The sequence below is a fragment of the Schistocerca nitens genome, chromosome 3 (genome assembly GCF_023898315.1).
Source record: "Schistocerca nitens isolate TAMUIC-IGC-003100 chromosome 3, iqSchNite1.1, whole genome shotgun sequence".
NCBI classification, from domain to species: Eukaryota; Metazoa; Arthropoda; class Insecta; order Orthoptera; family Acrididae; genus Schistocerca; species Schistocerca nitens.
Window position 1 is genome coordinate 88,816,715 of NC_064616.1, and position 15,591 is coordinate 88,832,305.

General features: G+C 45.4%; 1 protein-coding gene across 1 annotated transcript in view; it reads left to right on the forward strand.

Annotated features, from left to right (window-relative positions):
- The window catches only part of LOC126248062 (neurogenic locus Notch protein), a 401,991-nt gene that overhangs the window by 76,520 nt on the left and 309,880 nt on the right, over nt 1-15,591 (forward strand). Inside the window, exon 2 of the mRNA XM_049948703.1 lies at nt 15,487-15,565. Within this exon, the coding sequence (XP_049804660.1) occupies nt 15,487-15,565 (79 nt within the window). The remainder of the gene's footprint in view (nt 1-15,486; nt 15,566-15,591) is intronic.

Consider the following 15,591-nt stretch of genomic DNA (forward strand, 5'->3'; position numbering starts at 1 on the left):
GGTGACAAAAGTCGTGAGATTGCGACGTGTACATGTGCACTGCAGGAGCTGTCATTTGTACTCGGGTGATTCGTGTGAAACGTTTCCTAAGTGATTATGGCAACACGACGGAAATTAAAGACTTCGAATGGTAGTTGGAGCTATACTCATGGGACAAACCATTTCGGAAATTATCAGGGAATTCAATATTCCGAGATCCACAGTGTCAAGCGTGTGCAGAGAATACCAAATTTCAGGTAGTACCTCGCACTACGGACAGCGCAGTGGCCGACGGCCTTCACTTAACAACCGAGAGCAGCGGCGCTTGCATAGTGTAGTCTGAGCTAACAGTCGAGCGACACTGCGTGAAACAACCGCAGTAAACAATGTGGGACCTATTACGAATGGATACGATAGGACAGTGCGGTGAAATTTGGCGTTAATGGGCTATGGTAGCAGACGACCGACCCGAGTGCCTTTGCTAACAGCACAGCATCGCCTGCGGCGCCTCTCCCGGACTCGTGACGAGTGAAAAACCGTGGCCTTGTCAATGAGTCCCGATTTCAATTGGTAAGAGGTGTTGCCAAGGTTAGAGTGTCGAGCAGACCCCACGAATCAGTGCGACCAAAGTTGTGAACGAGGCACTTTACCAGCTGTTGCTGGCTCCATAATGGTGTGGGCCGTGTTTACATGGAATGGAGTGAGTCCTCTGGTCCAACTGCACCGATCATTGACTGGAAACGGTTCTGTTCAACTACTTGTAGACATTTGCAGCCGTTCGTGGACTTCATCTTCCCAAACGACGGAATTTTTATAGATAATGCGCCATGTCACTGGGCCACAATTGCTCGCGATTCGTTTGAAGAACAATCTGGGCATTTCGAGCGAATGGTTTGGCCGCCCACACCGTGCGACACGAATCCCATCGAACATTTGAGGGACATAATCAAAAGCTCAGTTAGTGCACAAAATCTTGCAATGGCAGCACATCCACAGTTATGACGGCTATAGAGGCAGCATGGCTGAATGTTTGTGCGGACGACTTGAGTGCAGGCTACGTCGATACGATATTAGGAATGTTACTCGTGACTTTCGTCACCTCAGTGTATAAAGTCATGGACAATGCTTGTGGTAGTTGTACCTTCTCTTTCACATGTAATTTCGTGCTCCTTTTTGTGAGGGGGAAGTACTAATTAATGTTCCACGCCGAATTTTGTTAGACGCCTGCCGTTGTCATTTGGGGTTCTCTCCCCCTCGTGACTGCCTATCCTTCCATGTGCCATTCTTTTATCCTGACCCGTTCTACCACTGACATCTCCTCCCATTAGTACTTGGCGTCCTCTGCCGTCTTGGTCCACTGTCCGATGTAGCTGTGCATACAATTTTTTATCTAGTATGGTATATTGGGATCTTCAGCTGGTTCGTACCCTTCAGTGTAGGACACCCATTTATAAGGCCAAATTAACAATTATTTTTGAATTGACGGGTGCACTTCATTATTATGTTCAACAGTTACAACAGTGGGGAACGAAACGTACCCAGCGGCAATGCCCCTCAGGATGATTCACGTGAAGAGCGTCCATAGACTGCAGATGAAAATATGGAAACCGTGTGCGATACGGTTTTGAGCGAGGGTCGAATAAAGGCGTATGAAATAGCTGAAGCACCAGGCACATTATAAAGGTACCAGATTTGATGAATGTTGACCAAAAGCAAATGCGGAAAGGAATTTCTCAGCAATTTTTGCGCCATGTTAAAAGTAATGTAGCATATCTTATTTGCAGAAATAACACATGTTGATGAGACGCGGATCCACCACTTATCGCCAGGAAAGAGAATCAATAAAGTGCTGGCGGAGTGCCTGTACAAAATAAGTCTGTTTTATCTGCCGGAAGTGTTTTCTGGTATACAGAATGAATTCTTCTCGTTAATTCCTTTTCAGTGCCAAAAGAATAACTGATATGTGCGTGGTAAGTCTTTCGAACGAACTGGGTGCAAACGTAGATGATTAATGGCTTCTGCAAGGGGAAAAAAAGTGCTCTGAAAAATATCTCTTGCGCTTTGGCAATGGGAAAACGAATGTGAAGTACAGTTGTTGGAATACTCATCCTATTTACGACATTTATCACCCACTGACTTCCATCTATTTACACATGTAGAGAGGTTTATGATTGGAGAATATTTTATTGCAATTTAAAAAGGTCAATTAAGAAGTAAGGAAGGAAGAAATTGGTTACATGTGACGTAGAGGTCGCTATAGACAGATCAGACGACAAAGTCAGAAAAGGAATTCTGCCATGCACTTTTTGACGGAATCATCCCACCACTGACCTTAAAAGATTTAGAGGAACCACTGGAAATCGAAATCAACCCGGCTGGACGACGATTTTAAAGGTGATTCTCTCGAATACGAGTCCTTAAACATTTTGCCACCTCGCTCAGTAAGTTTGAAATCTGTTTTTCGAAAATATTTAAGGCCGGGAAAGAAAACTTATACGAAGTAAGGGTGAGTGTATAAATGTAAAAGTGTTTTTAAAACTCTCGTGTGATTTTACAGGACTCTCGCTTTTAAATGAATAAAGGTAGGAACATGGAGTTCATTTTAACTTACGCGCAGTAAAAGAACTATCCGCTCTTACGGTCTTGTACGTGCATGCACATACAACCTTGGGATACTTTATACAATGAGGTGAGAAACCTCCTGACATGGTGTTATACCTCCTTTTGCCCGGTGTAGTGCTGCAGCCGGACGTGGCCTGGACGCAAGTACTTGGAAGTTCCTTGCTGAAATTGAGAAAGTGTTGCCGATGGAGGGTTTTGTACTCGAACTGACCTGTCGATTACCTCCCATAAATGTTCAGTGGGATTCATGTCGGGCGATCTGGGTTGCCGAACCATTCGCTCGAATTACCCAGACTGTACTTCAAACCATTCGCGAACAATTGTGGCACGGTGGCATGGCGCATTGTCATCCATAAAAATTCCATTTGTGTTCGGGAACATGAGGTCCACGAATGGCTGCAGATGGTCCCAGTTGGTTCATTTGGACTAGAGGACCCACTCCATTTCATTTGAACACAGCCCACACCATTATGGAGCCACCACACAGCTTGCATAGTGCCCTGTGTCGACAGCTCGGATCCGTGGGTTCGTGGAGCCTGCACTACACGGGCACCCTATCATCAGCTCTTACCGTCTGGAACCGGGACTCGTCTGACCAGGCCACGGTCTTCCAGTCGACTTGGTAACGAGTAGCTGCAGGCTGTGCCGTGCTGTTAGCAAAGGCACTCGCTTCGGTCGTGTTCTGCCATCGCCCATTAACGGCAAATTTCGCCGAAGTGTCCTAACGAACACGTTTGTCGTCCGTCCCACATTGATTTCAGCGGTTATTTCACGCAGTGTTGCTTGTCTGTTAGCACCGACAACACCATGCAAACGCCGCTTCTCTCGGTCGTTACATGAAGGCCGTCGTCCACTGCATTGTCCGTGGTGAGAGGTAATGCCTGGAATTTGGTACTCGCGGCGAACTATTGACACTTTGAATCTTGGAATATTGGATTCCCGAACGATTTCCGAAATGGAATGTCCCATGCATCTAGCTTCACCTCGGAAACTTTTTCGTACGAATCACCTGAGTACATATGACAGATCCGCCAATGTGCAGCCGTTTTATACCTTGTGTACGCAGTACTACCGCAGTCTATATGTGCATTTCGCTATCCCGTGACTTTTGTCACGTCAGGATTTAAGTTTTCATTGACCTTTCACAAATGTTCGATCTGCCCTCCAACGGACGAGCGATCAACATCCAGGCGATAATCAAAGTCGTTGCAGACTCTTGGCGGATATGTGTAGAGGTTATTGTATGTGGAGGCACGTTGACAGAGTGGTACACAAACCTGACAAAAAATTCCCATACCGTGAGATGGTACAATATTAGACGCCAATGGTGCAATGCGAGATCCTTACACTCCAGGTGCAGTACCGTATTCCGACCAAAATAGGGCCGCACAGCTGTTACTGAAACAGAGAATGGAAAACGACTTTTGTTGTCGAGTTACTGGCACCTCGACTCGTCGCACACTGGCTAATGAACGAACGAGTTAGCAGCGCAGACAACCACACCAACCAGTTCCGACGTGGAAGTTAAAATTCACACCAATTTTGTGTCTTCGTTCTTGTAAAATATATAGTCCTGCGAAATCGGACGAATCGTTTTGAAGCGACCTGTAGTGTTGTGGAAGTGGGCGGTCGCGTCTTCCAGATGCAGACACGGCGTGTTTGTCGGAAACAGCGAGTCTAGGTTTCGACGTGCGTGTGAAAAAAAGTCGGCGTAACCAGAAGCAGTGAGGTGCGGGTATAGCCTGGACACTGGAGGGAGCTGAGCGAAGCGTGACACTGTCGGAAGGGCAAGCGGTGTGTGTATGGACACTTCAGGCTCGGCCGGCGATAAGCCAACGACGGCCGCGACCGTCCACCGCGGTCCCCGCACCGACCTCCAGGCCCGACGTGCGGCGCCAGTTCCGCGAAACGCCTTTGTGACGACCGCCTCTGCGTTCCCGCCAGGCTGCGCTCGCACTCACCGCCAACAGCGCTCTCTCTCTCTCTCTCTCTCTCTCTCTCTCTCTCTCTCGTTGGGGAGTTCCCTCCAGAGCACGAGCTGCGGTTTATCCAATAAATGAAATACTCTCTTCTGAGGGGCTCTGCGTAGCCAACGCAATTCAACCATCAAAGGAAGCCTCAATATATAAGTTACGCAGTAGTTAATTACACTTATAAGAACTCCAATGGTGTGTCACATTCAAAATACATACAAAATGCCCTGTTCCATATCCTACAATGACAATTTTTCGCTCAAAATATTATTGGAAAAGAAGCCCTAATTTCTTATGGACTAGTCACAAATGATGATGATGATGATTATTATTATACCTCCAAGAGCGAGCATATACACACTTAAAATTTGTATTTGATGCTAAAAAATTATTCTTTTTGGTGTATGCAGCGAAAAGAAGGGATGTTGTTCGATTACATCATCGCCGAGGAGTCAGTCGCAACTGTCTAACATCGTGGACTCCCTATCCGGACCGATTAAACTGGAACTGTTCTATCACTCGTGTTGCGGCAAGACAGTTAATGTTGGACTTGCGATGTCTTCCAAATTTGATATATTAAGGGCTCGGCTATCTACAGCTACATCCGTGCTCCGCAATCACTGTACAGCGCGTGGCGGGCGGCACCCCGTACCACTACTAGTAATTCCCTTTCCTTTTCCACTCGCAAATAGAACGAGGGAAAAACGACGGTCTATATGCCTCCGTATGAGCCCTCTGTTGGTTCCCATTTGAATTCCCAAAACGTCTCCGTAACACTTGCGTGTTGTTCCAACCCCGACGGTAACAAATCTAGCAGCCCGCATATGAAATACTTCGATGTCTTCCTTTAATCCGACCTGGTACGGGTCCCAAACACGAGCAGTACTCGAGAGCAGGTCGCACTAGCGCTATGCATGCAGTTTCCTTTACAGATGAACCGTACTTCCCTAGACTTCTCCCAATAAACCGAAGTCGACCATTCGTCTTTCCTACCACAATCCTTAGATGCTCGTTCCATTTCGTATCGCTTTGCAACATGACGCTCAGATATTTAAACGACCTGACTGTGTCAAGCAGGACACCACTAATGCTATATCGGCACATTACGGGATTGTTCTTCCTACTCGTCCGCATTAACTTTATCTAAGTCACCTTGTAACATCCAACAGTAACTCATGTTCGACATCTTCGCGTACACAGCATCATCAGACAACAACTGCAGATAGGCTGCCCACCCTGTCCGCCAAATCGTTTATATATATAGATAACAACAGCGGTCCTATCACACTTCCCTGGGGCACTCCTGACGATATCCTTGTCATGTAGACAACATACTGGGTTCTATTACTTAAGAAGTCTTCGAGCCACTAATATGTCTGTGAACATGTTTCATGTGCTCGCCTTCTTTAACAGCCTGCAGTGGGGCACTCTGTGAAACGCTTTCCTGAAATCTAGAAGTGTAGACTGTTTGTTGACCTTCATCGATAATTCGCAGTACATCATATGAGAAAAGGACAACCTGACTTTCGCACTAGCGATGCTTTCAAAAACTACGCTGATTCGTGGATATAAGCTTCTCGGTCTCAAGAAAACTTATTATATTCGAACTGAGAAAGTGTTCAAGTATTCTACAGCAAACACTTGTTAGTGATTTTGGCCCTTATTTTTGTGGATCCGTTCTTTTGCCCTTCTTTTATAAAGGAGTCACCTGCGTTTTTTTACCAGTCGCGTGGGTTCTTTCCCTGGGCGAGAAATGGAAGCGACAAAAGTGTGAGCTCCAGATAGCCAAGCGCTTATAAAAAGCAGTATTTTTAATGCGTTTGGGCGAGACATGAACCATTTATGTTAGCGTAGTTTCCAGATAGCGGTTGGCGCATTGAAAGAGTACGGAACGGCAATCAGAGGGTCGTGGGATAGTCTCGACGCGGAAGCTTTCTTGCATTTTACGTTAGTTGCACTGTAAATGAACCGTTATAACGCTTGTGATATATTTTCACGAAAGGCTTGAAAAGGAAAGAAAGTAAAATTTGGAATCACAAATAAATTTCCAAGGGAGGACTGTACTTACAGCGCCCACGAGGACTCTGGAAATTACTTTCCAAGAAGGGACTGTAATTAGTGTCCGGAAAGTCGAAATTCTCATTCGTCGGCGTCACTCGAAATACTCTTCCTAACGCCGTGTGTAATAAAAGATGTAAGTTCGTATGTCCTCTTTGCAGTTTGCCAGTATCAGTCGACTTACACTCCGAACACTCTACTATCGATGGGCAAAAATATTCTCGTGACCATAGTGACCGACTCGTATACAGCCCAATATACTACAACTCATTCTGGAAAATTATTCCAAAAGTCTATCTATGGGTACAAGAGACAGTACTGGCTCTGTTGAACCGATTTCTCAAAAAAACAGTCTGTGAGTACGTTATAAAGTATAGGAATGTTATTACTTTCTCAAAATCTGGGACAAGTACAACACTCTTATACAAAAACTTTTTGACTGGCGTGATGAAGCCCTACGTGCACGAGAAACAGTTTCTTTTGTTAACTGGCTCGCTAGGAGCGCAAACCAATCCACAATTAGACAAGATTTTCCAAGATGGATTGTCATCGTGCATTATTAAAGTGCAACGCTGCGACGTTTGCTGTTAGCGTCGGGCAATGAATCTGATGAAAATGATTCAGAGCTACTGTTGTCTCACTGAGATAGAAAAAGAAATCACATTCCGAGAAGACTACATAAAAATACATTCCATTGTACATCAGCAGTTATCTTCGTCAGTATGTGGCGAGATGATACGCTGGTTTGTTGCAAAAGTGCGTGCGATGAGAAAGAACCTTTTATGAACGGAAAACTAGGTTGTTCTTGTATTACAGCTTTAAAACAACCACGTAGTTTAAAAATGCGGCATTTATAACGCGTGCAAGATGCCGAGAAAATTACAGCTCCGTCTTCTTACGATATGTTGCTACTTTATGTTCGAAGTTCTCGTGTGCGCCTTACAATCCTCTCCTGGAAAATTATTTTCATTCCCATATCATCCTTCGCGTTTCCTTGACATGCCCATTATGAAAGTATTAATGAGTACAGTGTATTGAGCATGATTTCAGTTAATTTGCAGTGTAAGTAAAACAAAAATGGAAAAGAAAAACAGAAAGGTTCCCGCATAAATTCGACCCCACGACCGTTTGATTACCGTTCTGTACTCCCGCTGCGCCAAGCGTTGCCTTGAGACTATGCAAACATAAATGGCGCATGCCTCGCCCGACCCGATCCATTAAAGTTATTTTTTCCAAACACTTGGCCATCTGGAGCTCCCGCTTTCGTCACTTTCATTTCTGGCCAAACCCTTCGTATACCATAAATCTGAACGAAATCGATGACGACGAGTGCACGTGGTGCCTTTGTCGGATTCATTAAATGAATTGTAAGGAGATGTAATTCATCCCTCAACTAGGTCCCCTCGTCGGACTGAATGTTGAGGTTGTTATTCAGTCTGGGCCTTGCAATAGTAAGGGTTAGCGGAGGGAAGGAAAGCTGCGCGAATCGTCACGGGTCTGATTAGCCAATACGATAGCGTTGTGGAACCCGAATAGCATTACTTTTAAATTTCCAAATGCGAACGGTCCAGTACCGGTCGACTTACGTGTTACGTCTTCACTCATATATGTCGCGTAATTAACATGGGGGAGGGGTAATTTAGAAATTACCGCTAATTTGGAAATGTATCAGTTGCCGTTCTTGTCGCAAATTGCGGAGGTTGCACAATGTTAGTCCGCTGCTGACAGTACCGTGGTTTTGCTAATTCAGAAGAAGAAATAACGTGCTTTCAGCTTTCGATATTACCAACACGTCGTGAGAAAAAAGTACCTCCTATCTGCGCACCTTCGACAAATGTTCAAGATCAATCAGTTTCTGGTAGAACATTTTTCATTTCTTCGTTTGGCAAGTAGTTTAACTCGCTCATCTGAGCCACTTGCCCATCGCAAATGTAGGATATGTGCCATCTGTTGACGAGTTTTTACTTCGAAAGCAAAAAGAGTTGACAAAGTAAAATACCCACCGACGTCTAGGTCACTAGATACCGTGGCCATGTTGGAGGAACCAAAGCGGCATTCGTACGAAGTGACCTAGTATGTCCTCTTTCGCAGTTTTTAAAACCGAAAAAGGACTGTGTGATTGACACGACGCATAACTGCTCATAAAAGATTGATGGGAAACTCTAAATTTGTCATTAATTTACGAGAAACATCGATGTAAGGGGGCAGTAAATTTAATAACGATTTTTCGACAAGTACGAGGTATTCGGACCGACCTCCGGCTATTAAACAACGGAGACAAATTTTATTTCTAGGAATTCCATTGTTACACAGTTTTAATTACGTAAGTATGTGTTGCGTTTCCCTCATTTGTTTCTCTGGCATTGTCAGTCGTTGCTCTGTACGTAGCTGACGAGTTCGTGGATCCGATTCTGGAATCTGTGGGCGGATGTCGTGGACTAGCTTTGCTAATGTGCAGACACGAAGGCGCCAATTCTGCAGTTATATTTATGTGCTAAGATGAAATGCCGCACAGTAAGCAACCGGCGATGCTGAGGTGCTACTTGAGCCGTCTCCTCAGGTATTACCGTTCAGCGGAAAAGTTGCGCACCTCATAACCGCTCCACGCATCTTAATTTTCGTGGCTCTGCAGCATCTAATGTGCTCAGGCGAGCAAGACGGCGAGTCTAGTGAGCTTTTACACACACAGATACAAAGAACCGAAGCAAGAACAGAATGAGAATTTGACCCCACGACTCATCGCCGGAGTGATACGTTGAGCTGTATACAGCACATCGCTGAATTAAGTTGTGAAATGAAAAGTGGGTCTATTTGTAACACTGGTTTGTTTCTTGTGAGAACTGCGCCAGGGAAGGCGAATGGTCTCTGTAAAGGAGACCGCATATATGACGCTGGCGCGACCTATTCTTGATTATTGCACGAGTGTTTAGGATCCGTGCCAGGTCGGATTGAGAGAAGACGTCGAAACAATTCAGAGGCGGCTGCTAGATTTGTTACCGGTACATAAGTGCTGCAGAGATGTTTCGGCAACTCAGATGAGAATCTCTGGAGGGAAGAAGACGTTCTTTTCGAGAAAGACTGTTGAGAAAATTTAGAGAATCGGCATTTGAAGTTGACTGCGAAAGCTTCTACTGCTGCCAACATACATTGCGCTTAAGGACCACGAAGATAAGTTTCGAGAAATTAGAGCTCATACGGATGCATATAGACAGTCGTTTTTTCCTCGCTCTTTTTGCGAGTGGAACAGGAAAGGTGGCATCGTACTGTGGCGTGCGGAGTATCTGTGTAGATGTAGAACTTGAGGACGAAGTAACTTCCGCATCACGTGTCACTGCCAAGTTACAAGGGTGACCATACATAAAAAGAACTGCTGTAGTGTAGTACAATACACAGGGTAACAAGAGAAATACGCGATGACACGAACAGAAGTGACCTTTTTCAAAGAAAAGGATTACTTTCAAGTTATCGGTATTCATTAATATACATGTTCCCACCTGTCGCCTCCAGCACTGTCGAACGTGGACGTAGGACCTCCGAATCGTTCAACACTGTACACTCTCCGGTCAACGTAAATCGCATTGAGCACGAGTGGGGAGGCCTACTGCACGACGTTCAAACATCATCCAACGGTTGTCAACCGCGCGAACGCTCTACCGCATCATCTCTGAGTAGGCGTTGACAACACACACTACTAACAATCGTGACCAGCCTTTTGTAATGTCCATAAATGACTGTGACTTCAGCGAAGTTATTGTCTTCGAATAAAAGTATCATTCATGTTCGTCTCACTGCGCATGTATTTGAGGTACCTTCTGTATTATTCTGCAGGAGTTGTTTTTATGTATAATTCGAGTTTCATCGAACTGTCGTACTTCACAGCCACGCACAATGCGAAAGTTGCTTTCGGCCGGCCGGTGTGGCCAAGCGGTTAAAGGCGCTACAGTCTGGAACCGCGTGGCCGCTACGGTCGCAGGTTCGAATCCTGCCTCGGGCATGGATGTGTGTGATGTCCTTAGGTTAGTTAGGTTTAAGTAGTTCTACGTCTAGGGGACTGATGACCTTAGAAGTTAAGTCCCATAGTGCTCAGAGCCATTTGAACCATTTTGAAAGTTGCTTTCGTCTTTAAGTTTTGCACACCAGAGTTGTTATATACAACCAGTCATAACAACAATTAGGTTAAAAGCACCACCGAGTAACCGTATTTGAGAAAGATGCCATCTCTTGTTTTATTTTTGCAGCTGGTCTCGGCTAATGCGGGATACCGCTCACTGCAACTCATATAAAGCGATCAGAACAGTTACGTGCCCGAAAAGTTATAGGTTACTACAAGTCGCTATTCTAACATTCCTTCCGCTTCGATAGAGTTGCATATATTAGGCACGAGGACTGGAGCTTGTATTTCCGTGTAGCGTATGCGTAACCGGTTTGGTTCCCAAACAGGAAGATACTCGAGATCTTCGTGCATATAGTTTCTCACGATGCGCCTACAGGAGCTACTTTTCTAAATGCTATCGGAAGTTGGTAACAACTGTAAAGGCTCAGTGTTTGAAGCTGACAATTGCGACTGTTATGTCTTCTGTACTAGGAAAGACTGATATACATACCCTTCTTCCCAAAACTGAACGAATCATTGAGAGTTTTGAACATTTGCAGTGAAGCTTTTTTTAATGGATGACTTACGTACAGCAGCTTCAAGTAGATCGCAGTGAGGGGGAGAAAGAGACGAAATATCGTGGAAGTGCTTGATCACGCGATTTCGCGTGCGCGGTAACAAGCCTGCAGCGTCAGAAACATACGTAGAATGATACGTAACAAGTTATGTAAGTACTGTGATTATAGATGGCAAGTGGCATATTTCACTCGCCATATGGCCATTACTGTTTTGATAGTTACATGTTACGTAGATTATGTTGTGCGCTTAATATTATGTTCAATATGTTGCGTAGTTCAGACGTCATTTGTTAGCATAACACGCTTGCTTGCAAGTCTAGAAGATTCTGTTCGAAAGCTATGTTGTGCACTGTGGATTTTCAGCATCCGTTACGTGGCTGTTTTCCCATTTCGACTTACGATACGCTATACCCAAAATCCCGCGGGACAATGTTTATCCAATTCACAGACAGATTATGGCAGATAGAAGCCTTGCAACTGCGAATCGAGTGTAGTGGAGCTCCGGAATATCTGTGTAGATGTAGAACTTGAGGACGAAAGTAACTTCCGCATCACGTGTCACTGCCAAGCTACAAGGGTGACCATACTTAATGTCTCTAGCCTTCAACCGACCCAGTTAACTGCGTTCAAGAGAGCAGCGAGTGGTTTTTTTGTTACCGGCGCATCGCCGACCAAACTGTTCGTACCTGCTAAGAACGGGTTCTATGCTGATAGACGACTCGGCTAAGGACCCACCATATCGTGGATTATCTTATCCACCGACAAATTTATGGAGATCTAACTTATCTATCAGCCGCCATCGGTCCATATGTGGCAACGCAGGTACTTGACCTGGTGTCTGGTGTTAAGCTTTTGGCGAATGGTTATCGGCGCCATCAGTGTCCATTACGTATCACGTTCCTGACGTGCGGTCAGCATCGTCTCACCAACAGTGGCGTCAAAGGCACTTCCGGACTGCAACGACCTGCAACTTGTATTCATCTGGGAATCCAGTTCTTTGGGGGCACTGACGCCTTAATTGAACACTTCTGGAGACATTAACATCACAACCTCGGTGGGCATAAAACACCACACACACTAACGATGCAATGTTCCGTGTAGCCACCATCAATTACGACACTCGCTCGCTTATACGAGTAGTTGGATCGTGAGGAAAAAAGACACAGCTTGCATCCACCTGGGATGTTTTTTATGCATTACCTCCAGAAGACGGACCGATGACCGTGGCAGTCTGGTCCCTTTAATCCCACAAAACCAACCAACCTCCAGAAGGCATATTCCAGCAACAACACACGGTACCATACAACGTTGGTGCTGCGGGAATTCCTCATGAACGTTATTATACTACCGTGGTATCTCATGTTGAGTGCGTCTCGCAAATTAAATGGTTCAAATGGCTCTGAGCACTATGGGACTCAACTGCTGAGGTCATTAGTCCCCTAGAACTTAGAACTAGTTAAACCTAACTAACCTAAGGACATCACAAACATCCATGCCCGGGGCAGGATTCGAACCTGCGACCGTAGCGGTCTTGCGGCTCCAGACTGCAGCGCCTTTAACCGCACGGCCACTTCGGCCGGCTTCTCGCAAATTACATCTCAACTGTAACAACCGTGTATTTTATTGGCTCTTGATATTTAGTTGCAGCGAATATGATCGCACGTGCTACCAACCTGTACGGCCGTGTTTGGAGATTCCTGACTCCCCTCCCTGGCCGAGATCCTCTTTTCTTCCCCTTTCACTCTGTTTTTATCATTTTTTTAGGATTGGTTAGTCTCCTTTTCCCATACGAACTTCTACATTCTAGCGGTTGCACCTCTTTAAGTCGCAGGTGGCCTTGCCTCTGCTGCTTCAGAGGTGGGACATTTCCTGCCTCTAGCATAGCGCTGGCTTCGCTCTCTTGCTGACTTACCTCATTTTGTTTTTACCATTGACATGACTGCCCTTTTACATTTTTTAGCCTTTTACCTTTTATCGTTCTTTTCTCAGATGTCACACTATCGGAATGGACCACCTTTGAAACAAGGGACTGATGACCTTGCTGTTTGGTCCCTTCAACCCCAACCAACCTGTACGCCGCCATGCCCGTCTGGATAACATTCAGGAACTATTTACTTATATCCACAGTTTTCTGCTCGGTATGAAGATTCGTGATTTTCCCGTATACTGTTTCCTTACCAGATCATTAAACACAAGGTTCCGGACCACGTGTACGCAATGGAGATATAAAACGCGTATTATGTATCCGACGGTCAGAAAAAACGAGGCGATGTTCTTATAACTTCATGACGTCAGAGGCGGCCGAAGAAATGAAAAGGTCTAGTCTCACAAAAACAGCATTCCTCGATCGTGTGTCCCCGAAGCCCTAACAAGTAGCCTGAAGGCAGATTCTTTGCCGCGGCTATCCAAAGAAGTATATGCCCTTCCTGCTGCTGAGTCAACGTCTCGCGTTACGTTCATTTAAGATCATTGTTTCACTGAACGTGTGGTACTTAATAGGAATCGTAATAGTTAAGCATTGCCCGATAAGACTCCCTCTTCTACAGTTGTAGAAAGCTGCCAAACAAGATTTACCGTGAATACGTTGTTGGTGATGCTCAGTGGTTACGCAATAATCCGCTACCTCCTAGGGTCCATTACATCCCGCTTTCGTAAATAAAACGTGGAATACTTAACTTTTCAGAAACACTCCGCTCAAAATGTGGGTTCGAAATTATTGCGTCCGCATCCCAATTTGCAGATGGAGCTTGTGAACAGCTTATCTTGAGAAGCGTATTGTGTTTCTTGTCATCGGATGCCTGCACAAGATGAAAGCTTCTCCTTTCAAGGATTATCACATAGTGTAGTACTTATATTTCCTGCAGTTATATTAATAATATGAGATCAGATTGGACTGGGCGTATTTCAGTGTTGCATCTGCTATATCGTGGAGCACCATTTTGAACATATCTGACGTTTTCATAACTTGAATATCATTTAATAAAAAAAATAAAAGAAATCTTTCGTGAGACAACCTTTAGTTTCTTTGAGCCTTGGTTAATAAATCCCGGCTGAGGCTTCTTGGAGCTGTGGTTGCCCCTTCCTAACCGCGTGCGTTTGTCCATTATTGTTGTTGATGTTAACATTACCGATGTACATGGGAACAGAGAAATTAGTATTTTATTTAGCAGTTAGATACATTTTCATGCTGAACTCTCTTTATACCATATGGGGATAGCATTTCCCCGTTGCAATAACGATTCATCCTGTCATTGTGCATATTACAAGCCCGCCCGGTTAGCCGTGCGGTCAAACGCACGGCTTTCCGGGCGGGAAGGCGTGCCGGTGCCCGGAACGAATCCGCCCGGCGGATTAGTGTCGAGGTCCGGTTTGTCGGCCAGCCTGTGGACGGTTTTCCATCTGCCTCGTCGATTGCGGTCTGGTTCCCCTTATTCCGCCTCAGTTAGACTGTGTCGGCGATTGCCGCGCAGTCTCCACGTACACGTCTCTACCACGCAAGCGTTTGGGGTTACACTCGTCTGGTGTGAGACGTTCCTGGGGGGCGAGTCCACTCATAAAATACCGGTAAGTAAACACGGATGTAGGAAGTAAGCTTTCTTCAAAGAAACATGCGCAGACTGTTATTTATACTTGAGCAATAAGAGCCTTTTCCATTCTGTGTAAGCTAGCACGGCCGAAAACGTGTAATGTCACAGGAACAAAAAAGTTGGTGAAGTAGCTGACTCGGACAGAGTTTCACGATGTAGATCCACGTTATCAGCTGCCGGACTTGGCGCCGCGCATAGTAACCGTGCGGTCTGAGGCGCCTTGCCACGGTTCGCTCACCCGTCGGAGTTTGAGTCCTCCCTCGAGAATGGGTGTTGTGTTGTCCTTGGCGTAAGTTAGTTTAAGTAGTGTGTTAGCTTGCGGAGCGATGACCTCGGCAGTTTGGTCCCATAGGAACTTACCACAAATTTCCAAAATTTTCCTGAATTGACTGGCGCCCGTAGTTGGGCCTTTCGTGGGCAACGCTCCTCGTACATTGGTGCGTGCCTTACATTTGCAGCCTACATTGCATTTATATACTCTCCACATACGCACTGTTAACATTATTGTTCTGTGCTGGTATTTTTGTGATGGTTGTATGTGTTAGCATCAAACACAATTATTTATTGTTTACTGAATCAGTTCTTTTGTGCTCCAGGATTCGTTTCGTGCTCTCCAAACCCATGCAAGAACGGTGGTACCTGCATTACTGCCCTTAGAGCGGAGTCCTACTGCAAGTAAGTAATCGGATCGCGCGGCATGG